Raw genomic sequence first — 14,980 nt, forward strand, 5'->3', positions numbered from 1 at the left:
TCTATTTACAAATTACTATATTAGCAAAAATAAAATATTTTTATATTAGGCTATAGCTACTTAAATAGATAATAATATTTTTTATTTTATATATAATTATTTTTATATAAAATTATTAATTAAAAATTAAAAAAATTTAAAATAATTTCTGACAATTATCTCAAAAGACAATGAAGTTCTTAACAAAAAAATATTCAATTTGACTTCTGAGTTTTATTTTTATGGGATTTTTTTTTTCACAAGAACTAATCAATTTTAAAAAAAATATGATGATCGAATTGAATGTTTTTTGGAGGCGTCTTTTCGAGATAATTAGTAGAAATTGAGTGAAATATTTTCTCTAAAAATTATTAGATAATTTAATAAATTTACCAAAAAGAAAAAAAAAAGAAAGGAAGGAAGAAACAATAAGCGCGTCTGACTGAATGAGGTAGACAAGAAAAGGCAACAGGAGAAAGGCACTTGATCATCAGCTCTTCACACTCTGCACTTGATACACACAGCAATCTTCATCCACCAACACAACTTCTCTCTTCTCTTCTCAAGTTTTCTTCTTTCTTTCTCTACTTTTCCTTTTTCGTTATCTAAACCTCTTTTCCTTCTTCTCTTTGTTCTTTTGACTCTCTCTCTGGTGCTGCAAAGTTAGGGTTTCCTATGACCAGGTACACTACCCTTTTCATTTCTTCAATTACTTGCTTGCTGTAATTTCAGCTCAGGTATTAGCAATTGCCAACTTCTGCTTATTCTTCATGTGTTGATTGCTTGCTTGATTTCTTGTTAGCTAGTTATAAGTTTGTTGGAATTTGAAATTCGGTTACTGATTAAGCATTTTGTTACTAGCTGATTCTGTTTTCTGGTTTAGGTTCTTGGAGCTTAGTTAGTTTTCTGCTTCTTTGTGAAGTATGAGGAATCATCAATATTGAAAGAATATTCAGTTTTCTGCTACGGAACTCAAGATTCTGATATACTCTTTTGCAACATTTGATATTTCTATGCAGCATTTCACAGTGGGAACTGTAGTGGTGTGGGTCAATGGAATCTTTTGATCAAAGAAATAATAGTGGAGTATTTGGTTCTTCAGCTGCAGTTCCTAGACCACCATCGAACAATAACAGATTGAATGCTTTTAATCAGATGGGTGCAGGTGGCTCTGAGAATCCGAAGCCAGGTATTGGTATACCGCCATCACACCCTAGTACGAATTTGCCATATTCTCAGTATATAGCTTCTCAAAACCAACACCATTTAGGTTCTCAGAGACTGCGTTCGCCCAATTTGAGCCCAGGGTCATCATCATCTTCGTCGCATTCGAGGTCTATGTCCCAACCCTCATTCTTTTCCCTTGATTCCTTGCCACCATTGAGCCCTTTGACTTATCGAGACCCCGCTGCTTCTCCGGTGGCAGCTGCAACCTCTTTTGGTGATTCGGTCACAATGGATGTGTCTATGGAGGAAAATTTAGGTTCCACTCATACTGCACCTTCTTTGACCGTCAACAGAGGTCATAGTCTTCCTCCTCGCAAGGGGCACAGGCGCAGCAATAGTGATTCCCCTTTAGGAATATCCGGTCTTGTTCAATCTTATTCTCAGTCAGTTCCTACCAAGAATGTGAGCGACCGGGACAATTTGGTCTCCAAAGGAGAAAACACTGGTTTTGAGAAGCCAATTCAGTTAGTTTTAAAGGAGCCAAATAAGGATATGGTCCATTTTGACTGCTTTACTGGAGAAGCTATGGGCAAGAAAGAGGATTGCATAGATGATTTATTTAATGCGTACATGAATTTGGATAACATACAAAATATGAACTTTCCTGGCATGGAAGATAAGGATTTGGATAGCAGAACTAGTGGTTCAAAGACAGTTGAAAGTAGTGACAATGAAGTAGAAAGTCATGCGAATGGAAAGACAACTTCTGCTCAGGGAGCAACATCAAGCTATAAAGAAGAACGGAAGGAGGGTATCAAGAGGGGTTCTAGTGGAGACATTGCACCAGTAGGCCGACACCGGAGAAGCTTTTCATTGGATAGTTCCATCGGGGATTTTCAGCTTGAAGATGAATCTTCTAAGCTGCCTCCTTTGCAAAATCGATTTGGTCAACACTCGCCTAGCAATTCAATAGATGGTAAAACATCTGATACCAGTATAGAGTTTGTAAAGCGTGAATTCAGCTCAGACGAGTTAAAGAAAATAATGGAAAGTGACAAGCTCACTGAGATTGCCATGGCGGATCCAAAGCGTGCAAAACGGTGAATTTTGTACCTTGCGTTTTATAAATAGTCGCCCCTCTCTTTTGACAAAAAGAAAATTATGACAAATTCACTATCATAATTCATTGCATTTATTATATACTTGTCTAGGATTTTGGCTAATCGTGTCTCAGCTGCTCGGTCAAAGGAAAGGAAAACACGATATATTTCTGAACTGGAGCATAAGGTGCAAACTCTTCAGGCAGAAACAACCTCATTATCTACTCAATTTACTAAACTACAGGTGAATATCTTCTGAGATGAGCTTATGTTACTTTGGTTTCTCAGTTGTATTCTATTACCATCGATCACTTATACTATTTTTTTTCTACCTTTTTTCTCTCCCTGCGTTATTCTTGTCTCCAGATGGATAATTCAGAGCTTAAAAGTTTGAATAATGAGTACAAATTGAAGCTTCAAGCCTTGGAACAACAGTCCCAACTGAAAGATGGTATGTGAAAATATTTTCCTTCTACACTATGTATTATAACTAGCTCAAAACCGATCTAACTTTTGTAGAGTGTAACCTTGATTTGAAGTGGATAATTGTGTCATTTCTTTCAATTATGTGTGACAACAATCTTCACTCTATGCATTTGTGTCTTTCTGCAATTAAGTTTGCTGATTATCAATTTTTTGAAATGTTTAATGTGAATTAGCAGAGTATGAAAGGTTTTTATTTTTTAATCCAACCATGCCTTTTTTATTCATCTTGACGAATTCTTGTTTTTTGGAACCCTAGTGTAACTCTCACCAATATTATATATCTTGGAAGTTGCTTGCATGTTATAACCCCCTTCAAAATTGTTTATAAAGATTAAAGAATGCTGTATTCTGGTTATAGTTGATTGACCTGATTTTTCTTCAATAGATGCAGTTGCTCAAAATGTTCATGTTGCAAAAATTTATGCAAGTCAGTTGTTGTCTATTTAAATGTTCTCTCTTTAGTTTCTGCTACTCTCTTTATATAATTTTTGTATCAAATTTTACAGGGGTAATGCATGTCAGCCGTTACTTTGAAGTGATGCTTTTTCTTTATAAGTTTGATACCTACCATAATAAAGATAATTGTTATTTAAATGTTCAATCAAATATAACTTTGATTACAATCATATTCATAATTCATGATTGGGGATGTGGCTTACAAAATTCTAAATGTTTGGATTTAGTCCCCATCGCTAATTTGTCTTTGTTAATACAGACATTAACACAATCAGGATGATATATTCTTAAGCTAGATTTCAGTTTGTCAGTTAGTATTTAACAATGACAAATTAATGGCATGGACCAAAACCAAAATTTTTTATTTGTGTATCAAAAATAAACTACAAGGACTAAAATAAAAAATAATAAATTCTGTGGATATAAAACTTATTTAACCCTAGATTTTTTAACTATGATAATGATACTTTTAGGGTGTGGGGGGTCCAATTAAGCATTCAAGGCTTACATTTCATTTCGACAACTGTGTAACAATTTGTGTCCTTATTTTCACAGCTTTGAATGAGACCTTGGATGCTGAAGTTCGGCGATTAAGGCGCACTGTCGCAAATCTTGGTGGAGATCCCCTCCTCTAAATTTTCCAAACAGCCATACTCCAGAAGAGCCACAGCCACAGCTGCGGTTGCATCTGTTTCTACCCGACGCATTGAAATCACATTTGTTGCCTGCATTTTAGGTTCATTATATTCATTTAATTTGTTTGTTTCTCAGTGTTAACTTATACTTGGAACACCTTTTCATGTTAGTGAACATAGCCCCCACTCCCTTTTCTTACCTATCATTGATTGTTCCATATTTTAGTTGAATCAAAAGCTCCATTGAAGAATCTCAAGACTTCACAATACAAAATGGCTGCTTTTATGTTGTGTTGGGATCATTGTGATGATACCTATAAGTTTCTTACTATTCCCATTCATGGTTGTATTATGGTACCGTTTAGAATTTTAATTAGTGGTGGAGAAGACCAAGAAAATATATAGGCAATTATTAGGGGGGAAAAAGGATTTTATTGGTTTGTTTATAGCCATAATTTATAGTAGATTACATTGGTTTAATCTCTGTAGCTGATTTTTCTTAGTGGATAAATTTTGGGTATTATTGTTCTTGCAAGTTTTATATATAGCAACCGCAACTTTCAAATTTGTTATCATATATAGTCTGCAATTAGATAACCATCTTCCTTGCAAATTTCTATAGAATTATTTTCCTTTTGAGATATGTTATTTGGTAACTCAAATATTCCATTGTCATCTTTATGTTTTTGGACTTTGGTACATTTAGATTAATATATTAGACATATTATGTTTATATATAATATTTTTAGATGTATAATTTTTTAATGTAAAAAAAAAGTGAAGTGATAATTAACTAGAAATGGAGGGACTAGTTATTTTGTTTCTAGTGATAAAAACAAAAACCATTATAGATAACTCCAGATGACTATTAAAATGTTCAAGATGCAATTTCTCATCCGTCTCTATCATAAATTCATAACTAATTTTTCTTTCACGAAAACCATTGATTGACATTGAAACGTGTTATGTGGGAAAATAGTGCAAGGATGTTTTTTTCTTCTTTAAGAATGAAGGGGGGGGGGGGTGTCGGGGTCGGTGGTTTAAAGATGTTGATTGATATCGGAATGCTTTATTTTATGAATTCAATTTTGATGTACGGTTAGGTTAGTGTAGAATAATTTTATAAGTTAGTGTAGAATAACTTTATAGGTGTATTTAATTATGTAATGATATATTAATAAAAAATTATTTTATTTATTGATTGTATTAATAGTCATCTAAAAGAACAGATGTGATTATACGACTATTTAAAATATTTTACATTATCAGTGTATCAAAATTAAACTTATTTTATTTCAAGATAATTTACATAAATTAATTAAATAAGGAAAAAAATTAAATAAAAAAATTACATAAATGTCTTAAATTGAATTTTATTATAGGTTTAATTACTCTATTGGTTCTTATAGTTTCACAAAATTTTTAATTAGATCCTTATACTTTTTTTCCTTTTAATTGAGTCTCTGCACTTTTTTTCTTCCTTTTATTTGAGTTCCTGCACCAATTTTTTTTTGTTGGATTCCTATACAATTAAGCCAATTACTATTAAGAGGGACCTAATTAAAAAAAAATTGGTACAGGACCCAATTAAAAAAAGAAAGTATAGGAACCTAATTAAAAATTTTGCAAAACTATAGGAACCAACAGAGTAATTAAACCTTTATTATATGCATGTTTCATTTGACTCTCAATGTAAATCGAATTAAATAAATTCGATTTATACTTTTTCAATGTAAATCAATTCGATTTACCATGTATATGTTGTACTAGTAGTAAATTGAATCAACTTGATACATAATAAATCAAATCAGCTTGATTTGATTTACTACTAATATAGCTGATTCGATTTACTATGTAGATGTTGTCCAGTAGTAAATTGAATCAACATTAAAAAAATATAAATCAAATAAAAAAATATAAATCAAATTTATTTGATTCGATTTACAAAGAGAGTCAAACAAGACATGCATATAACCAAATTATTCAGCTTAACATATCTGTGTAATTTTTTTCCTCATCCAATTTATGTATGTAAATTATCCTTTATTTCATAAAAGAAAAAATATAAATACAACAACAACAAAGTCTTGTCTCACTAGGTGGGATCGGCTATATGAATCAAACGATGTCATTGTGCTTTGTCATGTATCATGTCTACAGAGAGACCGTTTACATGTAGATCTCGTTTGACCACCTCATGGATGGTCTTCTTAGGTCTTTCTCTGTCTTTCATCTCTTGTCCATCTTCTATCTCATCCACCATCCTGACTGGGTGTTCTATCGGTTTTATTCTCACATGTCCAAACCACCTGAGACGCGATTCAACCATCTTTTCCACAATGGGTGCTACACCAACTCTCTTCCTTATATCTTCGTTTCTTATTTTATTCGATCGCGTATGACCACTCATCCATCTCAACATTTTCATCTCTTCCACACTCAACTTATGTTCGTACTCCCCTTTGGCTGTCCAACACTACATACCATAAAGCGTAGCCGATTTTATAGCGGTGCGATATAATTTACCATTAAGTTTTAAGGCACTTTTTTGTTGCATATAAAACTAGATGCACTCCACCATTTTGACCTACCTGCTTGGATCCTATGGTTTACATAATCTACAATCTCTCTATTATCCTGTATGATGCACCCAAGATACTTAAAATTTTTAATTTTTCGTAAGATATTTTCTCCAATCTTCACCTCTATATTAAGGTTCTTCCTTCTCAGACTGAACTTACATTCCATATATTCCGTCTTGCTACGGTTTATGCACAGACCATACACTTCTAGAGCTTCTCTTCATAAGTCAAATTTCTTATTTAGTTCTTCCCTTGACTCTCCTATAAGGACGATATCATTGACAAAAAGTATGTACTATATGGCACAGGCTCTGAGTGTGCCAAACTAAAAAATATATACCAATAAATAAATAATTTATTTTATTTATTAAAAAAAATCCCAAACTAAATATCTTTATAAACATATATTAGCCTCTCCTAAAAGAATACCAACACAAAGTTATAATATAAATATACTAAATTCATAGAAAACTTGATCATTAGTGAGTGTCATCAATTACTCTTATCATAATCCAAGCCTTTTTAATTTAATTGCTAAATAAAAAACCCTTATTATTTGCACTAATATTTAACAAAAACTTGTGTTTTGTATACATGAGTATATAAAAATACCATGCTAAATATCAACCCTAGGAAGGCACGTGCAGACAAGACACAACTAACCTTACGGTACATGTTTCTTGGCCACAAGAAAAAGGTCGTTTTTCTTGTGCATGGTTATCCCTGGCTTCACTTGCGTGTCAAACATTTCTTCATTGTCAAACCCAATTGGCAAACTCCAATCAAATGAGTGAACAAGATTTGCTAATGCAATTTCTATGGTAACCAACCCCATGTTCATGGCAGGGCAAATTCTTCTTCCACTACCAAATGGAATTAGCTCAAAGTCATTCCCTTTGAGATCTATTGGATTCTCAATGAATCTTTCAGGACAAAACTCTTCTGGGTCTTTCCAATTCTTGGGGTCCCTTGCTATGGCCCATGCATTGACATAGACTAAAGTTTTTGGTTTTATTTCATAACCTTCTATGTTGCATGTTTCAATTGTTTCTCTTGGTAAGAGTAGTGGTGATGGTGGGAACATTCTTAGTGTTTCCTTTATTACTGCTTTGAGATATGGAAGCCTTTGAATGTCATCTTCATTTATGAAATCTTTGTCTCCAAATAAACCTCTAATTTCACTTTGAAGCTTTTTCATAGCTTTAGGGTTCTTCAAAAGTTCATTCATTGCCCAAACTGTTGTACCTGCACTTGGGTCTGTTCCAGCTGTAAAGATGTTCTGCATTCATATTCAACAATCATGTTAGACCTAATTCCATAGCAGATATTGTATTTATTTGAAGGACTATGTTATGTGTACACTAAAATCAGCCACCAAAGTCACGTTAAAATATAAATACACATTAAAAATAAATTAAACCATACATATATTTATATATAAATACGCTGGTGAGTACGAATAATATTTTTGTTATTTAAAAATGTTTTTAACGAAAATCTAGTTGAATTCAAGGGTAAGCCATATCAGATGACAGACCAAACTTCTAAATAAGAGAAAGTTAGTAAAATGAAAAAAGTGAGAATCTAATAACTCTTGAATTATAGGACAGATATTCCCACGATAAAAATTACAAATTCAATTATGACTAACTCATTATTTTGTAGTTAAATTATATAATTGTTCCCTACACTTTTAGTGAAATTATAAATTGATCCTTACACTTTAAAAATTTGTAATTGGATTCCTAAAGATAATTAAAATTTACAATTTAATTCCTATCGTTCAAAAAGTGTTTAATTTAATAGAATATTTTTAGCATATTCTCTATTTTAACAGAATATTTTCAGCATATTCTGAAAATATTCTGTTAAATCAACACTTTTTGACCGGCGATGACTAAATTGCAGATTTTAACTCTCTTTACGGATTCAATTACAAAATTTTTAAAGTGTAGGACCAATTTACAATAATTTCACTGAAAATGTAGGACCAACCGTGTAATTTAATCTTATTTTGTTACTTTATAATTTTTCTCATTTTAATTTTTTTCTAATTAAATAAATTAAATTCAATAACCAATAATAATTTCTTTTAACTAAAGCAAAAAATATTAAAAAGATGCTAGCTATAATTACTTACCATGAGCACAGCTTTTATATGATCTAGAGTGAGATCAAAGGAGAGTGAGTGATCATTCATCATCTCTAGAAAGATATCAATGATGTCTTTAACTTGTTGCTCATTGGATTTATTAGCCCTAGCTGAATCCATATGGTCAAAGATAACTCTTTCATAGAACTTGTCCAATTCCTTGAAGTTCTTATCTAGCCTCCAAAGTGTTCCTCTAAGCCAATCAACCCACCCCAACATGGGAAAATGATCTGAAAAGTAAAACTCAACCAACAATGCTTGAGCCTCATTTAGCAACACTTGCAACTTGCTCCTTTGGCCACACCCTAATTCTTCATCAACAACATGGTACTCATTACCATATTCTTTCCCAAAAGCAACCCTACATATCAAAGTGTTGGTAAAAAACATCAAAGTGTCACTCAAGTTTACAACTTTGTTTGAATCTTCATGTTGGGATATCCTCCTAATCATGTTTGCAACCTCTTGTTCTCTAAAGGGTCTAAAAGAATGGACCCTTTGAGAGCTAAAAAGGTGCAAAACACAAAGCTTCTTCATCTCTCTCCAATAAGGGCTATAAGGTGCAAAACCTAAGTCCAAGCCATTATATGACAATTTCCTTAGGCCTAAGTAAGGTGGCCTACTTGCAAATTTGAGGTCATGTGTCTTTAACACTTCTTTGGCTAATTTTGATGAGGAAATAACAAGGGCTTGGGTTGAACCAAGTTTGAAGGACATGATGGGGCCATAGTGTTTGGAGAGTTCTCTAAAATAGTGATGTGGGGATTTGGCATCAAGTTGGTGGAGATTTCCAATTAGAGGAAGGCCTTTAGGGCCAGGTGGAAGTGGTGTTCTTGATCTTGTTCTTGTGTTTCTTTGTGTGATAATGAAGAGAACAAAGATGGATACTAAACTTAGAATAACAACTAGGCTCTCCATCTTGCAAGCATACAGATTCTAGCACCATCTTTCAAATTTATAGAACCAATCATGTCTTTGTTTTTTTATGTAGAATTTAATTAATAGAACGGACCATTAATAAATAATAGTTAGGCTTATTAGAAATTATTGAGAGTATAAATAAGAAATTATACTATGTAATAAAAGAAAAAGAAGGAAATGAATGGAATAGGATAAATTTAAATTTATTATAAAGTTTAGGAAAATTTTCACCACTTTATTGAAATAGTAATGTACTGGATAGAATAGGTAGATAGTTTAAATTTTGTTTGATAGTATATGCGTAATTCCTAAAACATTCATGTGTCGTGCTCAAATATAAATAGTAACTTTAAGATTTTAGTCTTTAATATACTAAAACTGCCTCAATAACTCTTTTTCTATCGGAGGAATTACAATTCAGTCATCTTATTAAGGATATAAAAGATTTTAATTGAATAAGACTGAGACAATTTTTCAATTAATTTCTAATTTTTATAACTAAAAATACATTTTCACACTATAATATATATAATTTTTTGTGATTCAGTATAAATAATTTGAATTAATGAAATAATTTATTCCAACATGCATACACTTTGTTGGGACTCATACAACCTATTTTACCATGTAACCAACTAAAAAAAATTAAATCCAAATCTAATTTACTGGTCAAGTACCACTCATTGTTAATAGTCTATCATGACTGCTAAAGAAACAGCTCATCAGCTTCAAATTGGTTATTAGTCCTTAGCTGAAATCGCTTGCATTTTAGCTTGATCATGTTCACTATTATTTCCGTCATTTCACTATCTAATGAGGGATATTTTAGGAATTGCGTCATATACTATCAGACAATTTAAATTATCTACCTATTCGTACTCGGTACATTGCTGTTTTAATAAAGTAAAAAAAACACGTAAAAATTTTTCTATTTTTAAATCGTTTTGTAATTATTGAATACCGGTGTACTAGTCAAGTATACTGGTACATGTGAAAGCTTTCCTAAAGTCTATTCCCTCAACCAATACAACACTTTCATCTTCTGTTGTTACATTGCTTGATTCAATTTTCAGAAATTGTTTTTTCTTTAATTTTTCAATTTTCTTCTTAAATTTTGTTTTCTACAAATGGATGTCCAACAATGGTCTAAGACGAATATTTTCTATCACTTGAAATTTGTACTTTTAGATTACGGGAAAAATGGTAAATTTACTTACCATTCATACCAATTTGGACTGTTCATCTTTTATATTTAATCATAGTGTTTTTTTTAAACATGTGATGAAATATTATAATCAAGAAGTTGCATGCCATTCTATCTAACTGCTGTTTGGACTGTACCGTCCTAACTTTCAAAAAATCATTATTCCACTGCAAACTCTCTCAGCCACTCATTGATGCTTATCCACAATACCACTGTATTTCCGAAAGTATAACAAATCTTTGTCCTTTCAAGAAATAATCAAATAATAAAAAAAAAATTTAGTCGCTTTTAAAATTTAATTTTGATATACTCGTATTGTAAAATATTTTTCACAGTTATTTAATTACATTTGTTCTTTTAGATAATCATTTATATATTCAAGTAAAAAATAGTTATTTTTACTGACGTGACAGTCACGTGATTAAATGTACGTATTTACTCTACATTAATATAGTTTTTTTGTCAAATAAATTTTTGGGCCACCAAACTCTTATCTTTTAGGCCCAATAGATTAAGCCAAGAACACAATCATTTTCTTGAGCCCATTACCAACTAATTCCACTGAGCCCTTTATATCCATGAGGCCCATTAGAATATGTAGTTTTTGTCATTTCCTTTTGGGCTTTTTCTGAGCAACACAGTCACAGGGTCACACCTTAGTGCTCATTCTTTTTTCAACTTCAATAATATGATCCAAAGTCCAAAAATGAAAAACTTAACTTCAATAACATGATAATGTCAAACTCACTCCAAAAAAATAATATTGAAAAAGAGAAGGTCACGAGTTCCTTTTTTTTTATGAAAAATATGGAGTAACATGAATTAGTTGACTACAAAAAAGAAAGAAATTAAACACAAGTGTCAATGAGGACATTAACTTCTCACCAATAAAGACAAAAAAAAAAGTGTCATAATGCAATATGTGACTCTAAAGCATGAGGATTCATTTCAAAAATAAACATGTGTGACATGCAAGCCATCATTATCATTAATGTTATTATTATTAGTATGTAGCTCTCAACAATTTTGTGACTCATCACCCAACCACAGCACTATGGCAATGGTGGGGGATCAAGAAATTGGTACTGAAGGGACAACAACACATATAGGAACCACTTTGGTCCATGCATTTTATGCATCCATTTTCAGCCATCTCTATTGAGTGTATACACATACATGTGCTATGTGTAGCTGGCATTTGATCATTTCAGGTCCATATCCTTTAACTGAGGGTTTTTTTTACTTTTTTTATCATACACTCCCTTTGATACTTTGGATGCAAATTCTATGAAACTTATATATATTCTTAAATAGAAGATGTAAAAGAAATAGAGAGAATAGTATTTTGAGTGTACTAGTATTCGATTAGGTTTATTCATTTGACACATATTATATTTATATTATTTTATACTTACGTTGTATTTGGTACGGCCCAACCCAGTTGGCATATTGTCCGATCCGGTCTGGCGCACGGGACAACTCAAACCGAGCGGCCGATTTAGCGGGCGTAACACGTCCGGATCATAACCCGAACACCTACTCTCCAACAATCAGCCACATGACAGTCGAGAGAGAAAATTTTTAGGAAAGAGGGCCTATCTTGTGGGACCCGCCTTACTGACAGAGTATATATGGAGAGGGCCTTATCCTTCCTCCACGGTATGTCACTATCCTATTACTCCCACTGTCATTTGCACCACCTCTGACTTGGGCGTCGAAGTGTCATTGCAGGTAGCACCTCTCACACCGCAGCAGTTCGGGATGTTGTGAAGTTTCCATCCTCATCCTCTGGACCCAGACCAAGGCTGGTTTCTACAATCACACCCTTAGAGCTCCACCGACCCGTCTGAAATCCGAAAAACCGAACAATATTATATATCATATTTAATTATTTTATATTATATATGACATCTTTTGTTTTGTTATATTTATATTGGATTTCTTAGTACAAAAGTTAATATCATATATTAAGGATGTTGAGTATTAAGAAGGTTTATAAAGTAAATTAAATAAAAATTAATTACTTTTTCATTAATAATTATATTGCATGGAACAAATTTCACCGAATAATCCAAGAATAGCCAATATCTCATTTCTCCTTTTTTTTTTCAGTTTACAAAAATCTTCACTTTAAAAAACTAAAATAATACTAATAAAAAGCGTTGATGTCATATAATAAGCATAATATTGTTACTGATTTGTATTTGTAACTCACTGAATCTTAATTAATCTAATTTGAGTTAATTAAACCAACATGTGTTGCTAGAAAATACTCAACCCACCCATTGGCCAGCGACAAATCTTTAAATGGAGTTCAGTACCGCGGTGGATTAGTCTCTGGCCCGGGCTAAAAAATACCATGGAAAACTAAAAAAAAGAAAATACTCAACCCTAAGATTTCACTTGAGAAAATTGTATCAAGTAGCTGATAATTGGAACTCTTTAATTAATTTGATGAAGTGAAGATGGTGGTAAGGTTGGTTCCCATGTGATATGGGCCTCCATATGTTGGAATTTATTAATATTTATTATTATTAAAATTGATTTAAATGGTTGGATAGTCATGTGCCGTTGCACCTAAACGTCCTTTGATTGCTGAACTGAAAATAATATAATATAAATTCTCCTTCAACCCTAAGCGGTGGCATCAAAATCAAATTGGTGACACAATTGATTTCTATGTACCTTTCTTATGATTGGAACATTTTGCTTTCATTGAGATGTTCATGCTACCAAAAAGGAAGTTTAGTTAGGAATCCAATCCAATATATAGTATCATTACCACTGTGTTTATTATCATATAATATCAGTATTCTTAGTAAATAAAATTCAAATATTAATGATCTAATCGACACTAAAATAATTGTTAGAAATTAAGCATACATGTTAAGAGACAACTACTAATATGCAGACTATAAATTATCATAATTTATTCTTACTGATTAGAATAATTTATTTTGTATAGTCATTCAATTATTATTTGTATTATATTTCGTTATTATTGTTTGTAGTTATTGAAAATTCAATCGTTAAATTCAACTTAATCGAAATTCTATCGATCTAAGAACCAAAAAATATTATTTTGGGTTAATTTACGAATAAAATCTAATAAATTAAATAATTTGAGTTGATTGAATGGTCAATTTACTCGTTTACTTAAATAATTGTTGGAATTTAAATCTTGTCTTGTGCATGCAGTAATTTATTGATTAACGATAAATTTTTAAGTGAAATTTAAATTTGCGATAGGTTAGTTCTTGTTTTTTGGTAGTAAAGAATAAAAAATATCGTGGATAACAAAAAAAATTAATAAATCGATCAAAGTAAGTTGTTGACCAATTTAATTTTTAAAATTCAAGTAATAATGGGCTAATGATAGTAAACGTTGTCGTTATTTTTCTGTATGCTAACTTGCTAAGTGTGTTTGACCTAATTTTTTTTTTACCTAATAGTATATGGGGCCTATTTTATTTTATGATAATTAGTTATTAATATTGGTACGATTACTAATTTATGTCTCTAAATTCAAATGGTGTATGTGTCTACTCTGGGAGGGGCATTAATAATGAAGTGACCTTGATATGATAATATTTGATGTGTATAAAGAAGAAAAAAGAAAAAGACAGAGCATGGATGCTTGGACTCTAGATGATTATTATTTGAGCCACAAAGACAAAAGAATCTCAACACAAAAATTGCTTCATTATTATTATTCCAGCTACTCTCAATCACTTTGGTTTGGGCCAGAGACATGAGACGTGAAACATGAATGTACATGTGAATTGCAGGCAATGTTATGGTGCACCTTTGTTGAATATGTTGCAGTGTGCACTCTAATATTCTAACCACATTAACTTATGTATGTGGCTAACTCACTGAGGTTTGCTAGGGCTGATTTTTTTTAATATGGAAAAAATATTGGTGTTTTTGTTGAAAATGAGATTCTTTGATGTAATTATAGGTAGGTAAATTTTGCAGGTGAGAAGTTAACACGTGAGGAGCATGTTGAATAATTTTCATAATATTGTAATACATTTCAAATGTCAATATTCAACTAAAACACCATTTCTATTTTCATATTAAAAATAATTTTTGTATTACTAGCTGAAAACATTTTCTAAAATAAAGAGAAATGTAAAATAATAAAATAAGAAATTATTTTTTGTTAAATTTGTAATGCTTATTTTGTATGAGTTTTATTGTTTTGATTTAAGAGTTATTAAATCTTTAATCTTATTGTTTTGGGGTTTACCTGAAACTGAATGATTGAACTCGAATGAAAGGTCTAAACGTTGGAG

General features: G+C 31.6%; 2 protein-coding genes across 5 annotated transcripts; one reads left to right on the forward strand and one right to left on the reverse strand.

The window, feature by feature from the left end:
- Positions 1 to 275: 275 nt before the first annotated feature.
- Positions 276 to 4,346, forward strand: LOC112696360 (bZIP transcription factor 30). 4 transcript variants are annotated; one of them, XM_072196829.1, is made up of 6 exons: positions 276 to 662; positions 999 to 1,168; positions 1,250 to 2,246; positions 2,358 to 2,490; positions 2,613 to 2,697; positions 3,744 to 4,346. In XM_072196829.1, exons 2-6 carry the CDS (start codon positions 1,033 to 1,035, stop codon positions 3,821 to 3,823), a joined length of 1,431 nt encoding a protein of 476 aa, XP_072052930.1. In that variant the 5' UTR covers positions 276 to 662; positions 999 to 1,032; the 3' UTR covers positions 3,824 to 4,346. The 4 variants fall into 4 exon arrangements, with proteins under 4 accessions (XP_072052930.1, XP_072052931.1, XP_025604877.1 ...); XM_072196830.1 differs by having other exon boundaries at positions 350 to 662; positions 863 to 1,168; XM_025749092.3 differs by having other exon boundaries at positions 350 to 662; positions 863 to 2,246.
- Positions 4,347 to 6,847: 2,501 nt separating this feature from the next.
- Positions 6,848 to 9,702, reverse strand: LOC112696361 (cytochrome P450 83B1). Its single transcript, XM_025749097.3, has 2 exons — positions 8,546 to 9,702; positions 6,848 to 7,684 (listed from the first exon to the last, which is right to left on the reverse strand). The coding sequence occupies exons 1-2, from the start codon at positions 9,473 to 9,475 to the stop codon at positions 7,070 to 7,072; spliced, it is 1,545 nt and encodes a 514-aa protein (XP_025604882.1). The 5' UTR covers positions 9,476 to 9,702; the 3' UTR covers positions 6,848 to 7,069.
- Between the last annotated feature and the right edge of the window lie 5,278 nt (positions 9,703 to 14,980).

Source organism: Arachis hypogaea, chromosome 6 (genome assembly GCF_003086295.3).
Source record: "Arachis hypogaea cultivar Tifrunner chromosome 6, arahy.Tifrunner.gnm2.J5K5, whole genome shotgun sequence".
NCBI lineage: Eukaryota > Viridiplantae > Streptophyta > Magnoliopsida > Fabales > Fabaceae > Arachis > Arachis hypogaea.